Genomic DNA, 18,344 nt, shown 5'->3' with positions numbered 1-18,344 from the left:
TTTGTTGCACATGTTTTTCTGAAACAGCCCCAACTATATAGCAAGTTGCTTGGTTACTTCTAGAGTCATATTCATGTACTTTAAAGCAAATTTTACAGTCTATTGACAGAATAAAGGTCACAGCTACATAGGTCGTAGCATGCTTTCTTGCTTAGCTTGTTGGTCAGTCAAGGCCCCATAGCCAAACACATCCTGCCCCCAGGTTTACAGTTTGACAAACAGGACTACGTTCTGCTACTGTATGGGGACTCCACTAACTGAGAAGAAAGGCTTCTAGTGAAAGGTTATGGCACTGCCAAATTATATCCAATGGAAAAGCTAGGTCAGTTACAGAGATGGGTTGAACATCGAATCTCTAGAGAACTGTAAGGAGTCACATTTACATGTACTTCAGAGGTCATGAAAACTATGACTGGCTTCTGTATTTGATCTATTGTATTGAAAGTAGCATGTTCATAGTCTAGGGGTTTGTGTAAACTTTGTTCTGTGAACTGATAAATAACACTGAGCACCTTCGTGTATAAAGGTTACTGGGCAATATTCAGTTTAGGGTATTGTTAACAATGTTCTCTGGAACTTTGAAGAATGAGAAGGAATTTTTAAGATATGTTATTTGCATCATTCAAGTGCCAAAATCTATCACAAGACTGTCCAATATAACAAGGCAGGATATAGTTTTAAAATTACAAAGTTTATTGCTTTTATGACAGAAGTAAGGTTACATACAAAGCAAGTTTACAGACATAACAGTATTTACATTAAAGAAACATCTAATAACAAAGTGCTTGTCAAAATTTTTTGTCATTCATAACCTTCACATTCTCGTATCCATAACCTACAGGTATTCAGGACAAATTATTATGCTTCATACAAAAATACAGCTTTTTAGTCTCTCGCATTCTTGCTTAACATGAACGTTATCAAACGGTTATCTCAGCTCCATTTTAACTTAACTTAAAAGGTATGCACCTCTTAAAGCGATTGAAACAAACTAATGATTATGATTACTTGATTGCCTGAAGTGACCTCAGCTATAAAGCATTAGATTTGTGTCATTCCGCACAGGACCATCTGGTCTCTTCAAGGTCGTATGAAGATCCCTGACCTTCGTGTCATTTCTCCAGAACCAGTCTTCCTCGGTTGGGTTGTACGGTTTTGTTGAATATCTGGAGTCGGTCGACACTGAAGATGGAGAGGGTCTGTATGACGACAACTCAGTCTCGTCCCTTACTGGCCTATCTGGTCTCTTCAAAGTCATTTGAATGTCTCTGACCTTCATATCATTCCTCCAAAACCTGTCCTCCTCAGAGGGGTTGTACGGTTTTGTAGCATATCTGGAAGTTGCTGATGTAGAAGAATAAGACGGTCTGAGTGATGATATGTCAGCTTCTGCATCTCTCACAGGCCTGTCTGGTCTCTGCAAGGTCATTGGAATGTCTCTGACCTTCATATCGTTCCTCCAAAACCTGCACTCCTCAGTGGGGTTGTAAGGTTTTGTGGAATATCCGGAATCCGTTGACATTGAAGAATGAGAGGGTCTGTATGATGACAAGTCAGTCTCATCTCTTATTGGTCCATCTGGCCTCCTCAAGGTCATTTGTATGTCTCTGACCTTCATGTCATTCTTCCAAAACCTGTCCTCCTCAGAGGGGTTGTAAGGTTTGGTGGTATATCTGGAATCCATTGACACTGAAGAGCGAGTATGTGTATATGATGATGACAACTCAGTCTCATCCCTTATTGGCCCATCTGGTCTTTTCAAGGTCATGTGAAGGTCCCTGACCCCTCGATCGTCTAACCAGAAGCGATCCCCGTCAGTAAGAAAATACGGCCTGGTGCCGTACGTGTTATGTGAAGTTGTGGACATGTCAGAAGCGGAGGAGAGACCAGATGTATGATTTTCATGTTCCCCATGACGTGTCCCAAAGGCATCATTAGCTGCCAGCAGTTCAAGTGAAACCTGGGAAACCCTCCTGGCGTGGTCACCCTCCATCACTTCGCCGTACTGTTAGGGAGATCATGGTGGTATGAGTCGATGGTGTATGTGTACATGGAGGGTGATCCTTAGATTGGTCGATTGTGATTGTGAGATGACAGTGCTAGTAGGATGATGATAGAGATGATTCTTGAAAGTTTTGTTGTAATCCTGTTGGAATACTGATGATGTTGCAAGGCTGCACAGTTTTACATGATATGCGTCTGATGATAATAATGACAGTAGAGATTGAATGTGCTGAATCAGATGAGGATGATGATGGTTGTGTGGCTTGTGATGTTAATACTGATGATCTGTTAGAGGTGCTCTCAGATAATGGTACTAAAAATCAATGTGCTGATTAGATCCGTTTTTCACTTGGTGGGGTCTAACAGTTTGCAATTGCAATAATTGTGCAGTTAGATCACAGCAACGGTTTTAGGGCATAGTAGATATAAATATGTGCATATCTTAAAGGCCTCCAGAGCATATTATTAGGCTTGTAACTTGAATAAAGTAAACTCCAATTTCTAGTCATTCCTACACAATCATAATAAGTTTCAATTACACTATACAATTACGTATATATCGACATTAAAGGAGCAAAGATACGATGTCGTCGTGTGGTGAGAGCTGATAGAAAATCCAACCCCCACTAGTAACAGACTGATCCTGACTGTCCATCACAATGAGAGAGTGACTGCATGTCCGTCAAATATTTGCATTTTTATGTTTTAATTTTGCATTTCTACGTTTTGACGGGTGGGCGGGGCTATGGTATCGGTCTATTTTCACTAGGCGCGTGAAACTAAAAGATCACCATGTAGTTTATTTTTGTGCCGCTTTTGAGCACTTTTGATAAGAAATCTGCATGCAAATGTGGTAAACAGTGGCATTAAATGTCAATTTCATAAAGATTATTACAGCAACTAGAATATTTCCAGTTTGCAAGCCTCATAAGATGCTCTGGTTGACATCATAATATCCTTTTTAGTTAGAATCTATGATATATAAACTTTATCTTGTTTATATGTCTTGTGGAAAAGCACAATCCTGTGCAAATACTGCATAGAATATATTTTCAACTATCATTTGGCAAGTTGTATAGTGTATCAGTCAAATACACAAAGGTACAATGTTACACTCTTTCTTCTTTTTAAGGACTAATACTAATAGTAAGTATTTTCAGAAGAACTATCTGTTTGAAATTGGCAGGTAATAGCACTAAACTTGTTCCCAGTCATTACCAACTACCAGTAGGGCATGTCTGCTAGATCTACACTATGATAGCTGCTGCCACCCTTTTGTGTAACTGTCTATGACAGTCCTAGACTCTAGACTATTGTACATTTATAGGAGTTTCAACAGGAACCATCTCACTAAAAGAAGCTGAATCTTCATGAAAAACACAGCAGTCACTACCATCTACTAGTCCTTACTAATCGTTCTATTTGACATTTCATGCTCCATGCCTTTGTCCAATCTAACTCTCTACATCAGAATCTCATTCTGCCACGCCACTCTTGCCTTTGGTCGCCCGTAGCTGGCCCTCTCAGGGGTGACTGATCGGGCACGGGCCTTGGCTCTGGAGACGTACACGGTCACTCCCACAGTCAGGGCAAACAGGGCCACGAAGGCTCCAGCGATGCCTAGGTACGCTGCTAGCCTGTAGCACAGAATTAGTCAGTTAAAATCCTTCCCACACCTTACATGGTATTATATGGGGTGGTACCCATATCTATTTCTATAGCTCTTGGGTCACACAGTCCACTACAGTAGGGGTTGGTCCATTGGTACTATCTCTTTCTCATAAGTACTTAATTAGTGAAGAAAGCAGTATGTACCATTTTCAGAAAGAGAAATGCTCTGCACTGTTTAAAATGTGTGCTTTTTTAGATATATTATTAAGTAAAAATATAACATCAATAATGACTCCACTCTGATTCTACAGTAGTTGACAAAGGAAAATAGTATTTTTCAACATGTTAACTTACCCTAATTGGGTTGAACTCTCTGCTGGGCTTTCTTGTGATGGACCTTCAGTTGTTACAATTCCATTGCTGTCAACGGGACTAACTGTTGATGAATGCCAAGTTGGTATTGATTTTGTAGTGACAACACTGGTATCAACAATGTTCCCCTGATTTTGGGCAGTACTTTTGCTTGTTGCAGCCGCTGTGGTCACACCAGAGTTTCCTTGCATAGTTGAAGCTGTTGCAGGTTGTGGCTGAGTGTTTGCTGTATCTGCACCTGTAAGTGTTGTTCCTGGATCTGCTGTAGTAGTTGCTACAGTTGGTGTAACAGTTTTTGTTGCCCCGGATGTTTGCTGGGTTGTTACAGCTGATGTAGTGTCTGGCTGGTTTGTTACAGCTGGTGTTGTGTCTGGCTGGGTTGTAACAGCTGGTGTACTGCCCGGCTGGGTTGTAACAGCTGGTGTAGTGTCTGGCTTGGTTGTAACAGCTGGTGTAGTGTCTGGCTTGGTTGTAACAGCTGGTGTAGTGTCTGGCTTGGTTGTAACAGCTGATGTAGTGTCTGGCTGGGTTGTAACAGCTGCTGTAGTGTCTGGCTTGGTTGTAACAGCTGGTGTAGTATCTGGCCGGGTTGTAACAGCTGGTGTAGTGTCTGGCTGGGTTGCCACAGCTGCTGTAGTGTCTGGCTGGGTTGTAATGGCTGGTGTAGTGTCTGGCTGCATTGTCACAGCCAGTCTAGTGCCTGACTGGGTTGTTTGTTTGTTTGTCACAGCTGCTGTAGTGTCTTGCTGGGTTGTGACGGCTGGAGTAGTATCTGGCTGGGTTGTTAGCATTTGTGTAGTATCAAGCTGGGTTGTCACAACTGCTGTAGTGTCTGGCTGGGTTGTAAAGGCTGGTGTAGTATTGGGCTGGGTTGTTACAGCTGCTGTCATGTCTGGCTGTGTTGTTACAGCTGGTGAAGTGTCTGGCCGGGTTGTTAGCATCGGTGTAGTGCCTGACTGGGTTGTCACAGCTGCTGTAGTGTCTGTCTGGGTTGTTACGGCTGGTGTAGTGTCTCGATTGGCTGTTACAGCAGGTGTGGCTTCTTGCTGGGTTGTTAGAGCTGGTGTAGTATCTGGCTGGGTTGTTAGCATGGGTGTAGTGCCTGACTGGGTTGTTACAGCTGGTGTAGTGTCTGCATTTGTAGGAAAGGGGGCCTCTGTTGTCCTGTACAGCCTGTCTCTCAGGACGTCCAGCATGTCCTGTCCAGCCACCCATGACGGTGTTGCACAAGTAGGACGTACATGTTCGTACTGCTCACTGATCAGGGTAATGCTCCTGCTGTCTATAAAGTCTACCATCCACACCAGGTTGTCGCTGCAGTCCCAGGGATTGTTCTCAAGCCCAAGGATGGCCAAGTTTGGCAGGGAGGACAGAACATCCTCGTCGAGAGTTGTCAGTAAGTTGTTTTCCAAGTTGATGTACATGACACTCGTCAGCGGGCTGAAGGCGTGACTCTCCAAGGAGGAGAGCTGGTTGCCCTCCAGAGAGAGGAGCTGCAAGCTTGTCAGTCCATCAAAGGTACCATTTGGTATATCCGACAACTGGTTCTCTTCCAGCAGAAGCAGCCACAGTGAAGCTAGCCCTGTGAACGTCCCCGCCTCAATGTTGGAGATCAAATTCCTTGTAGCAGACAATCCAAAAAGGCTTGAAAGTCCCGAGAACTCGCCTTGCTGCAGTTGTGTGATGTTGTTGTCATCAAGGACAAGGAATAATGTGCTAGGGCTGAGGTTGCTGGGTACAGTCGTCAAACCAGCCCCCTGGCAAACCGCCTGCATATATGGAAAAGATAGGGTGTATTCAGCCGGGAAAGGTCTGGTGAAAGTAGAAGGCAGAGGCTATGGACAGGACCTGTCATCAAATTTTTTTGGCACTATTTACAGGAACATCGTGTCAATAGCCATTGCAAAAATAGAGAAAGTTAGATTTTCATAGTAGTGAAAAATCTAATGAAAATAGAGACCCCGAAAGTTAGCTTTTAATGGCAGAGAAAACTCTGAAGACATTATAAAAAATTTCATGAAGATCTGTCTGTATCTATATACAGTAGCCGGTATAACCGCCATTCGGTGTAACACACCAGCTTTAGAGATAGAGAAAATAGAGACCCCAAAAAGTCAGATTTCCATAACAGAGAAAAATTGCATGAAAAGAGAGACCCTGAAATAAAATTTCTGTTGCCCTGCAGCCTTTCATTAGAGAAACAATTCAAGTGTACCAACCTGCACAGGATTTTCACATGAGCACCCAGATGGACAGTCTTGGCAGTGAACCACCACACTGATGTAGGCAAGCAGCAAGCACCAGAAGACTGGTCCCATGTGGGCTGGGGGTCTTTGCAACAGCATCATAATCAGGCATAGGTGTTAACTTGGGCTATGCTTTAAGTAGAGATGGAGAAAATCAAAAATGTTGATGTTTGCAATTGTCTCACCAGATTAGTAATCTTAACAAGGTTTTCACACAACTTGTCACAAGTAGAAAGTTAAATCCCAACAGACCTTTGATTCATCACGGGAAGCAGCTGGTAGAAGGCTACATGTGTACATGTACGTGTTAGGAATGTTTGTTGAAATTAAACGTGTCTTCTTTAGGTTGTTGGAAAGTTCAGTTGTTCGGATTATACGTGTCGTACCATTCTATATCTCCGAATGTGTTTTTCAAGAGTGTTTGCAGTGGAAACACAAACACTTGTGTCTGCCCACCTAATTTTGGGGCTGATTGTTCCCACGTTGCAGGTGACAAGTAGGTTTTAACCTTATTGGCTGTTTGTACCACCAGCCAAGTGTTTGTCTTTGAAATTATAGGAACTTGAAGCCCGCTCTTAAGGGCCCAGGTGAAAGTCATCACCGGCATTTCCATCTCAAACTCCTAAAGAGCAAGTGTAGAATCAATGTATTTGAGTTTCCACTTTGCTCTGTTGTTACTTTTGCGCCACCATGACTGTCAACATTACATTTTGATGAAGTCAACCGTGACACCGCGCATGAGAAAGTTCCGTGGCTTTTTATTGGGACATACTTCTAGAAAGTGCGTTACCACAGTCATTGTGAGGAGAGAATAAGAATTGACCATAACCCCAAGACGTATGTCAATCCTTTGCGCAAATGTTTTGGTTGTGTCTTTCAACTTGTCTAATTAGTTGTCACTGGCGCTACTGTTAAACAACCCTTCGACAAAGATCCCCTGCTGTCTTGAAAGATCTTCTTTGTGTAAAAGTTGACCATCTGGAAGAAAGCTAAATGTGCTTCTTTCCTCGCACAGACCACAGCAGAGTTTGCCCTAAAGATCACTGTCAAGTTTTGAGACAGTGATTTATAAGCTTTTATCAATAGTATTGGCTGTCCTGGCAAAGTTGAAACAAATTAGAAGACCTTTCTGTGAAGCCAGAGACACAAGCAAAGTTATACCTGTACATTGTCAACACATCCTGGCAGTTGAAGAAAAAGGCAACCAGACCCTATTTTCTACCGTAACAGTTGTCATTTGTCATTAACACTGTGAAAGGGAGCATACTGATGGCTTTTAGATCCTGTCTGTATGTGTGTACCATTAAATGGTCTTGACATTTACTGCTATTGTAATTATCAAACATGTACCCCAAGCTTATCACAGAATTTCAAATTGTTTTCCACAGCAGTTCCTATATGATATGTACCAAGTACTTTCTATTTTGACCTTGAATTGAATGACAAAAATGTTTTGACAAGGAGCAGCCCCAAAGAAATTAGGATCCAACCATTTCGTGACTTTTAGATTGAATCTAGTTTGTTCCAGAGCCTCATAAAAATTTGCAGTCTTGCAACAAGACCAAGTCCTTTCTAGTAACCTGTAGGGGGAAATTGAAAAGACATGCTGAGCGTGCTTTGGTTTTGGGGAAGATATCGTGAGCAGATCACACAGTGTTGTGCAGCAGCTACTGCGTTAAACTTTGTGGTTTATCTTGCTGCTTCCAGTGTTTTTCAACCATTACAAAAGGCCCCATTACTACTGACCCATAAGCCGTGGCTTCCTTAATTGTCGTCCTTTTCTTGTTAATCAGATTAAGAAGCTTGCTAGGTAACCAGTAGTTAAGGCAGCAGCCAACTAAGCCATGCGCCCTTTGTGCCGTGTCTTTGGGGCATCACGCTACAATCCAATCACACCTTCTCACCAGGTGTTGCTAGGATGTGAGGGAGGCCTGTTTAGTAATACCTTTAAGATATGCACCTGTTAATCTTTGTTTTTCTTACATGCTCTTTTCTGGGTTTCTGAGAAATTTTGTCCGCTGTCATTCTCAAATCATAACCATGAGGACATGTTGGTTGTGCCAGTGACAAAAAAAACATACCAGACATTTTTTTCACTTTGTTCTCTAAGTATACTGATATATACTTTGTAGAGTTTTCACAGTGAGCACCTAATAGTGTGTTTCAAACTGTTCCAAACTAGTGTGGCATTTAAGTTTGAGTGGGCAGCTGTTCACATCTCTATCATGTTACATATCAGGTCCAGGTCTTCGCACTGAACCAACAGGTGAGTAAACAGGTAGTAAGGTTAAACCAACTGGTCATGCCAATTATAAGGCTTCCACGTGTCACAGCCTTTCAACCATGCTTCCTACAGGATACAAGTCATGTACATGTAGAAGGTCACAAAGTTTTTTCTGTCCTAAAGCTGCCCTGCTGTTTTCCATTAAATGTATCTGACCCTTTTATGGACTCGATCTTCATTCTGTGTAGTAACGTGCTAAATTTCATTTCATTATTCCATTGACAAATATACTTTGCCAACTGGTAATAGTCTTCTTCCTTAAAGCTGAACATCAATATTTAGATAGTAATGGTGAGTTGGAGTCATTGCTTTTCTGACAAGTCTTACCCTGTTGCTTGGCAACAACGAGTGTATTACGTGCCGAAACGTACAAATACCAGCGGCTCAGCAAGCAGAGCAAAAGACAACAACATCCACTTCTCTAAAGCTCTTTACTGCTTTTTGATGACACAATTGGTAATATGATGAGCCCTGTATTTGATGCCCTTTTGAGCTCAGTTAATAGCAGTGATCTTATGCTACAATTACTATGATAACCCTGATATATGTACACAACGGCCAAACCAACTACGTGAGGTTTGGCAAATATTGAAGAAACATGCTGACGCCAATTAGCAAATTTATTGCAAGACAAGTTGATAGACTGGTGGCTGTTTTCGTCATTCTGTGCAAAACTGTGCAACCTTTACAAAGTCTGGGGGCAAGGTAATTAATTACTGTAAAATTTATCCTGGTGTTGATAAAAAAAGGCTCTTAAAGGAGAAAACAAAGGATTTGAACAGACGTCATGACTGACGCACCAGATATGCTTGCTTTGCAGTCGCGAAGGTCTGCAATTTGTCTTTTGTCCGTAAGACAGGCACAGTTGCAAGACATTTCTAAATAGTACTCTAGGATCCAAGCAGTTAAAGTACATTTATTTTTCTTAGGATGAATAGGTAAATCCCACAAATTGTTTGATATCTAAACCTTTTTGAAGCCTGAAGAGGATGTTTGAACACTTTCGGAAATTTCCTGGGGAAGGATAGATCAGTGGCATAAAAAAAAATTCAAAAGACAAAAGGGGTTTGATCCAAGGAAATCTTCTCAATAAAGTCAAGCCAAAACAGGAAATCATAGGAATTGGGTTACAGACATTTGCAGCTAAAGCTGCTCGGCTCTTTGATCCAACAAAAAATGGTTCAAAAGACAAAGGGCTTTGATCCTTGGAAATCCCGTGAAAAATGTGGAAACAGGAAATCTTTGTTATTGAGTTACAGACATGTGCCCATCTCTCTGAAAATGTATCTAGGCACAGCTCTGCATTGTAATTTAGGTTGATCTGACTTTTCCTTTCGTCTCCACCAACTTTTGTCTGTTATGTTTGTCATTGCAGCAAAAGTGATCCCTTTTTCCAACTAAATATTTTACATACATTTGAGTTGAATTACTTTTTCCACCACATTTTATACCTTTTTTTCATTTACCAGAAAGTTATAAACTGCTGAAACCACACTGAATAGATCTTTTCATTCCCCCATCAGAAAAAGATTGACTGCAACTCTTACTTAGTAGTATTCATCAAGCAGGGGGTCTGTGACAGGTGCCTGGCTTTCAGTAAGAAAGTAACTTACCTGCTCAGTAGCTGGAGCAAATGTTGTAGCCATTAAAGTAGTTGTTTTCCTCTTCTGTCTTAAAGTTGCTGATCACCTTCCTCGTCTTTCCGTATGAAACTGTTGAATCGTTCATCAGCACACATGATGTATTCAAGGAGACTAACATTTCACTCCTCGCGCCGCTACGCACTTCCCCCGTCTATTCAGATTATGCAAATGTTGTTTCAAGGTGGCTGTGATGCATAGAAGATGTGGTCATGCCTAAACATCCTGGCAGTCTTTCATACTGGCAGATTTGAGGTCGGCAAATAAAACAGCACTTTGTATACACAGGGGAGTGGCTGTTTGTTAGTCATAGTTTTCGTAAGCTTCGGTTGGCCAATGGGTGCGACATGAACAACTTTCGGGTTGAGGGCCAAGTTGCGGTTAATGTATCGGAAAACAGTTTCGCACTTCGGTACCTCATTGCCGCTACAAGTAATGTAATTTGCCAGACAAGTTAGCGAGAAACAGAAAACAATTTACGGGAAGATTAAGGCTTCAAAGTCTTCCACATGCCATGGTGCACTTTTCTCATTTTAGCTACACTTATTGGGATTTGTTGCTTCAAAGGTTATAATGAGGAAAAGGCTTATGTTCAATTATTTACAGCTGAAGTTCATTGAAACAGAAAATGTTGAAACTGCAAACTCAACTAAGAAGCAGCAGTAACAATATGAATTAATCTTGTGTAAGAATATACAGCAGTGCATGTATCAAATTAGTAATACTTGTAGTATCCACATGAATAAATGAAACTGACACGTATTCTGACGTACTTGTTTCCATGCCATCCAAGGCTGTTGTAGCCAACATCATTTTGCTTTTGAGTCTTATATTATTGGAAGTAATTACGATGAGGAAATGCATCACTAAATGATTGTAACATTTTTGAGCATACATAGTCTGTAATGAAAACATAAGCCTCTTTAAGTGCTGTTTTGTTTCTTCTGTAAACCCTTAAGCTTTTGTTTCTACTTGAATTTTAATGAAGTATATGATAACTTGTTGCAGTAAGAAATGGGATGATGTTGGTTTACCTGCCAAATCAATCATGGTACTGTAAATTCATTTATTTTCACAGGAACTTAATTTCGGGGAAAGTAGGTTTTTGCAGTGTTTTAAAATTGTGGGAGAAACAATTCTGTAGTACAGTAGTAGTAACGCATATTCCCTGTGTCGTGTGACCGCAAAAACTGCAAAAAATTACACCACTGGGAACATTTCAAGATTTATGGTATGTTAAATTGCAGGCCGGCCCCAATACAGAAAGATAATTATCTCCATGAAAAATGGAGATATTGTTATCTCCATGAAAAATGGAGATATTGTTTTTGGCGTGTTTGTGTGCGTGTGTGTGTGTGTGTGTGTGTGTGTGTGTGTGTGTGTGTGTGTGTGTGTGTGTGTGTGTGTTTGTGTTTCCAGACTCTTGTAGTCAGCATAACTCAAGAACCTCTTGATGGATTACAATGATATTTGGTATGTGGGCGGGTGTTGTGAAGCCGAAGGTCAGGGTCGATTTTGGGCTCCCTGGTATGTGACCTTGGTACTGCAGCAGAACTTCAATTTTTGTATCTTTTGACCTGGACGTGCTGTGGTCTTGATTTTTGGGTGGGAGATAGCTTGTGATGTAATTAAGAAGTGGTGTAGGTTTGGGCACCCTAGCAACTTGCTCTGGAACTGCAGGGGCGTTATTGTGAAAATCTTCTAAGGAGAATAACTGAACAAAGGAACAATGGATTTCCATGATATTTAGTATGCAGGTAGCTTAGACAGAGATATACACAATGAAGTGCAAATTATGCTAATTGGGACTTAATTTGCATAGATAATGAAGGAAATCTATATTTGCTGTGTTTTCCATTATAAGACTCAAATACATGTAACATATGTACTTTATGGAAAGTGGAGCATCAACAGATACCAATTATGCAAATAAATTCCTGATTTGCATAATTAATGCAAAAACACCGAAATTCATCAAATTTGAAAATTATAGGACTGTCAATATTGCAACATGTTTAAGTAAGATAAAGGTGTTTATGATAAAGCATATATTATGTAAATGTGTAAGTCATTTGCTTAAATAGACTTGTTCATGGAGATATGAGGTCGCGGAACTCTTGTTTTTGGAGTGTCTGTGTGTGTGTGTGTGTGTGTGTGTGTGTGTGTGTGTGTGTGTTTCCGGACTATTGTAGTCAGCATAACTCATGAACCTCTGGATGGATTACGATGATATTTGGTATGTGAGCGGGTGTTGTGAAGCCGAAATTCAAGGTCAATTTTGGGCCCCCTGGTATGTGACCTTGGTACTGCAGCATAACTTCAATTTTTGTATATTTTGACCTGGACGTGCTATGGTCTTGATTTTTGGGTGGCAGATAGCTTGTGATGTAATAAAGAAGTGGTGTAGGTTTGGGCCCCCTAGCAGCTTGCTCTAGAACTGCAGGGGTGTTATTGTGAAAATCTTCTAAGGAGAATAACTGAACAAAGGAACAATGGATTTCCATGAAATTTAGTATGCAGGTAGCTTAGACAGAGATATACACAATGAAGTGCAAATTATGCTAATTGGGACTTAATTTGCATAGCTGATGAGGAAAATCTATATTTGCAGTGTTTTCCATTATAAGACTCAAATACATGTAACATATGTAGTTTATGGAAAGTGGATCATCAACAGATATCAATTATGCTAATAAATTCCTGATTTGTATAATTAATGCAAAAACACCGAAATTCATCAAATTGGAAAATTATAGGACTGTCAATATTGCAACATGTGTAAGTAAGATAAAGGTGTTAATGATTAAGCATATATAATGTAAATGTGTAAGTCATTTGCATAAATAGAATTGTTCATGGAAAATTTTCCCCTCACATGGTCAAGAGGACAATACTTTCTCAAGGAATATGTTCAACTTGATAACATGTTACTACAGTGTATGGCTTGCTGCTAGCCGAATGTTCAGAGTGCTTATTATATAAGATACATTGAATGATTAGTGTTGATCTTTTAGCTCTTTTCTGCTATCACCAGCCTTCTGAATAAAGCCGATGTAATGTACATGTTTGGCACATGAAGCCTTTATATCCCATTAGGGTCCCTGTAATCAAACTCTTCATGCCTCTAATCAATTTTGTATTCTTGGTTCAGTTCCAGCCTCGAATCTTCAATTACCGTCATCTGACAGAAGAGACAGCAGGTAATTAATCTTGCACTGTGGGATTACTCAGACTTGCTCTCCTTTGTATTCATGCCTGCAGGCTAAAACTCCTTTCTTGACAATCTTTTAGTTACTCAGTACTTGTCATTTGACTTTGATGTGTACTATCATGTACAATCCAACAAATGTTTGTCACTTCTTCTATGGGGCTTAATACTGTAGATTCTTTTTTTCGAGAGAGAATTTAATCTTGCAGTAATAGGGCAAAGCAGGTTTTTGCAGTGTTTTGGTGTTTTAAGTTATTAGTTTTAAAAATTCTGTAATACAATAAAGCACATATACAATGGACAGGCACATTTGCGCAATCATGCTGTCATGATTCTGTAGTGCAGAGATCACCGAGAAAATAAAACCACAGCAAACATATCCAGTAGTCCCTGTGACAGATGTCGTGGGACAGGGAATGTGATGAAGGATGTGAGGACAAGTCTCATGACGTCCTTGCTGTAATCTAGAGTGGTATCTCTAGGAACCACCTGCAGGCTGAATTGATCCTGAAACTGCTCCCCTCTGATGTGAGTTATTTGCTGTTTTCCACAGAGTGACATGTGCAGGACCTTGCAATGTCAAGGTATGTACCTATGTACATCAATCATTTGTTTGTACGTAGGCAAAGCCATTACAGGATTTGCTATTTTTAGGCTTAAGTTTTCTGTTGTCAACTATACACAATACCTTGGTACAAATGAAATATTACAAGCTCATCCCCAGTTAATAAAGATTAAATCTGAATCGCTGTGCCTTCAAGCGATTGTTTCTAGTTTTGTTCTTGCATCTCAGTACTATGTCTTGAGTTGTGACCCCTGTGATAGCTTTAACACTATCTGGATGTTTGTAAGGTTAATTTGGCTAAATAATCTAATGCAAAATTTAGGCGATTTATTGCTACTCAGAAGGACAGGGAGTACAGCTGATACCTTTTTTCTCCATTCAGAGATCTTCAGGGCTTTCTTTGGCAGGGCTGAAAAGGTGAGAAATATTTAAAACTCCTTGGATGAATTAGGTTTTTTACTCCTTCTTACTTTAAAGGTTTGATGACATTTTGCTTGTTATTCCAGGCTACATTGTACTTCAGTGTTTGTTTGATAAGATCCCCCTTTCCTCTAGATGGCGATCCCTGCATTAGCAACCATTGAGCAATCAAAATTGGACTTTTTGTTTTATAAAAGGAATATGATTCATGATGTATAAAAGTATAACATAAAAGACATCGAAACATACAAAGCTTCAAAAGATTTGTCCTTTGTCAATGAAATCCGTTGAGCAAACTGTCAAATCTTTGGTCACTCAGCTATGGCAGCGAGGTCGCAGCCTCTAGTGGAAAGAGGGTGGAAAGGACTCCAGCGATCATTGTAACATTGAACTGAATTCCCTCAATTCTAGGTCCTTCTCTCATCCATCTGTGGAAAAAGATGACACCCCTCAGGACAGAACTCCAAAACGTATGTACATGTACAAGTATATTCAAAAGCATAGTGATCTTTAAAGAGCATATTGAAAAGGACTGTGTATCCAAAACATATTATCAGGTTACAATATCAATGACAGGATACAGTTCAAAGTTGGGAGCAGGTGCATCAAAATTCATTCATGTATCCTGCCCTTTGAATATTGCTGTGGCTTGATTTTGTACATGCCCAAAGATGGACCTTTTGTGACAAAACATCCTCACAATGTCAATAACAACATGCTGTTCAAACTCAAAGGGAGCAGGTGCATCAAAATCCTGCCATGTACCAGCCCTTTGAAGTCTGTTCTAACTTGGGTTTGTGTGATCAAGGAGGTTTACATCTCCCATCAACTTTACGCCCTTAAACAGTGATTTGCCTGGGAATTTAAATCAACCACATAAAGTATTGCAGAGAACTCAGTTCTACACTATATAGGAATCATAACTCCAGGACCTATAGACCCATGCTACACATAACTTATATCTTATACCTCAGATCCTAAAGAGAACATTATCCTTTGTTACCTATTGTCTCTTCCTTCCCCGCTGCAGAGAGAAAGCTGGATACTTTCTTCAGAAGTCCTCCCTCTGGCAAACAGGAAGCCTTTTCAGAAGCTACCAGTTCATCTCTGTTTGCCAAGAAAGAAATGCATAAATGTAAAGAGGAAGAAAAACCTGATGATACCCTTCAGTGTACCTTCAGTAAGACTGATCAGATGCTCACAGATGACAGAACTGAACCTGAAACTTACTTCAAAAGTGCCAAGTCTGCTCCTGAGCTTGAATCATGGACACCTGTTCATGACAGGCTTCAAATAAATGAGCGCCTTGCTCTGCCATCTGATGAAAGTGCCAAAGACCAGCAAAAGCAAGCCATTCCCAGCACTTTGGAAGAGAATTCACAGAAGCATGGCAGCACTACCACTGCATCTACTGGTGACAAGGATTCCAACAAAGATTCATGTCTGAGAAATGAGATTACAATACAAGTCAAAGAAGTGAAACTTCAGAACAGTAGAATACTTCCTACAAGTTCAGATTTTGAAAATCAACAAAACACATTGGCACAAGAAAAGGATGCAAATAGCGAGAAAGTGAGTGATGCCAAGCTTTCTATGTGGAGATCTACAAATACAACAACATCAACACCATTACTCACTAGTAGTGACTCTCCAAGTACAGACGTAGTCAAGAGGGAAACTACAGAAGACCCTGAAATAGAAATCCTTCCAGTCAGCTTTGACCAAGCAGCAAAGATACATAGAAAGGAAATCAAAGTTGCCTTCAGTATGGACTCTCTAAGACAGAAGTTAAGAAGGCATGCAGAACATAAAGAGACAGCAGAGAGGATGGGAAGGTCATTCAGGGCCACAATCTCACCAACAGATAACCAAGCAGCAGAGGATGAGCTTAGGAGAGAGATCAGGTGAGCTTACATGTGGATTGATAAGTAAGTATCAAAATATTTTTTTCTCTGTTCCTGCATAGGTGCAGGTAACAATTTAATGATAGAGGTCCATGGTACTACTGAAAGACTGCACATTTCTATGTAGACTGTTGATCAAATTTGATGCTCATGCAGTTGTTGTTTCTTTTGCAGCAAGGACAAGTTTACACAGATGGAAATCCTGGGACAGTTTAACCTTGGCTTCATCATCGCAAGACTGGGTGGAGACCTCTTCATCATTGATCAGGTATTCAATACAGTCACAAAGTATGTTTTGATACACAAGCATCCTTGTGGAAGTCATTGTCGCATGTTAGAGTTTAGACATTTTAGACAAGTCTGATTTAACCAATTACCAACTTGCATCGATATCCAATTGCCTTTGTCTCATAGTTTTTATCCATTTTGTTGTGTTTTAAAGCACATTGACAGCACTATCAAGAAGACAAGTTTGTTATCACTTATCAGTTGTTTTCCCAAAGGAAATTTCTTTGCCTATCGCTGAAATTAGAGAAGGGAATTTTGATACATAGTGAAAGTTCCTGAGAATGGATATATTTTTTTTGCAACACCTGGTACAATGTTTAACAGCCAAAGCCTGGTACAGCTGCCTCTATCTTCATAGCAACCCATTTGTGTTACTTCAAAGAGGCTGTACACCAAGCACAAAATCTATTCAATGATTATATCCAGTTTAGTTTGATTTTTTATTTGAACCTTATTCATGAGAAGCTCAAATCGGCCTGCAGTCTGCTTTTCATTGAGGTCATGAGGGTCAGATAAAAGACAGCAGAGATACAGATTACATCATTTAAGTCCTAATAATTCTATCAACATTTAGTGACCTTGTGTTTTGTATCTAGCATGCCACAGATGAGAAGTACAACTTTGAGATGCTGCAGAGGAACACGGTGCTGCAGGGACAGAGGCTGATCCAGCCGCAGAGTCTCCACCTCACCGCAGCCAACGAGAGCATCCTCATGGACAACATGGACATCTTCAGGAAGAACGGCTTCGAATTCACCATCAAGGAAGATGGTACTGTTCCTACACTTTTTAGAAAGCAGGGGCTTATAAACAATTTAGACCATCTTGGTGACAGATACACTTTAGATAAAGATGTTGGATGTGCTCTCTGTATATAAGAGGACAAATTGGCATCTGGTGTTAGGAAAGATTGAAAATGTTCTTATTAGCTTGTTCCTTTTTCTTTGAGCAGAGGTTACGTTCAGGGGGCTAGGGGCGGAGGCAATTTCTTTTATCTTAAGTACATGTACATGTAATTTTGTGTTGTGAAATACTTTTCCTTTGAATGGATTGTGATGAAATTTTTTTTTTGTCTCCTCAGCACCCTGTACGGAAAGAGTCAAGCTGGTGTCCATGCCTGTCAGTAAGAACTGGACGTTTGGGAAGGAGGATATAGAGGAACTCATCTTCATGCTCAGTGATGCACCGGTAGGTTTTGTTGCAACTCAGCATACATGACTTTGTAGTGTAACTGTAGCCTGGATGTCAGCCTTGTTACCTTTTGTCTCCCACTGATCGCTACCCCTGCCATCAGGGCTGGTATCCAGGCTAGTGTAACTGTATTTCTGCACAGCAATTTATTTTTTATTTTCTATCCAGTAGAATTTTGTTCTTTATTTGCCATCAGTTGAAGACAGAGATGTGTTGCAGGTTTACATTACACAGATAGTGTGTAAGGCATTCATGGTGATAGGATTAAGAGACATTCACTTTTATTGAAGAAAAAGAATGGGATGAATTGTTATTCCATGTGAATGATATTCAGCACCAAGGACATGACTGTCAAGTAACAATAACAGTAACCTGAACATATGGAATCACTTTGCTCATATCCATAGTAAGCAAATGAACTATGTTTCACAAATTGATACAAAATACCTGGAAGCCTAACCAGAGTGTAAGGTTGAGCAAAAGATTGCAAAAAAATAGTTTGTTACACCTCTCAATTCTCCATCAGTACATATGCAGTGTCACACGTTTCTCATCTAACTTTTGTTCCTATAGAGAAAGCTTATCTTCACAGTGTGCACTTTTTTGTGTAA

General features: G+C 40.3%; 2 protein-coding genes across 2 annotated transcripts in view; one reads left to right on the top strand and one right to left on the bottom strand.

Moving 5' to 3' along the window:
- The window catches only part of LOC136440786 (mismatch repair endonuclease PMS2-like), a 28,803-nt gene that overhangs the window by 9,810 nt on the left and 649 nt on the right, over positions 1 to 18,344 (top strand). Inside the window, exons 13-20 of the mRNA XM_066436896.1 lie at positions 13,309 to 13,357; positions 13,919 to 13,949; positions 14,313 to 14,347; positions 14,762 to 14,820; positions 15,381 to 16,254; positions 16,429 to 16,522; positions 17,139 to 17,313; positions 17,624 to 17,730. Coding sequence (XP_066292993.1) covers positions 13,309 to 13,357; positions 13,919 to 13,949; positions 14,313 to 14,347; positions 14,762 to 14,820; positions 15,381 to 16,254; positions 16,429 to 16,522; positions 17,139 to 17,313; positions 17,624 to 17,730 — 1,424 coding nt within the window. The remainder of the gene's footprint in view (positions 1 to 13,308; positions 13,358 to 13,918; positions 13,950 to 14,312; positions 14,348 to 14,761; positions 14,821 to 15,380; positions 16,255 to 16,428; positions 16,523 to 17,138; positions 17,314 to 17,623; positions 17,731 to 18,344) is intronic.
- On the bottom strand, positions 673 to 7,009 carry LOC136440427 (mucin-22-like). Its single transcript, XM_066436470.1, has 3 exons — positions 6,207 to 7,009; positions 3,970 to 5,756; positions 673 to 3,641 (listed from the first exon to the last, which is right to left on the bottom strand). Exons 1-3 carry the CDS (start codon positions 6,333 to 6,335, stop codon positions 3,467 to 3,469), a joined length of 2,091 nt encoding a protein of 696 aa, XP_066292567.1. The 5' UTR covers positions 6,336 to 7,009; the 3' UTR covers positions 673 to 3,466.

Source organism: Branchiostoma lanceolatum, chromosome 8, assembly GCF_035083965.1.
Source record: "Branchiostoma lanceolatum isolate klBraLanc5 chromosome 8, klBraLanc5.hap2, whole genome shotgun sequence".
Lineage (NCBI taxonomy): Eukaryota > Metazoa > Chordata > Leptocardii > Amphioxiformes > Branchiostomatidae > Branchiostoma > Branchiostoma lanceolatum.
This window is presented reverse-complemented; position numbering and strand designations above follow the sequence as displayed.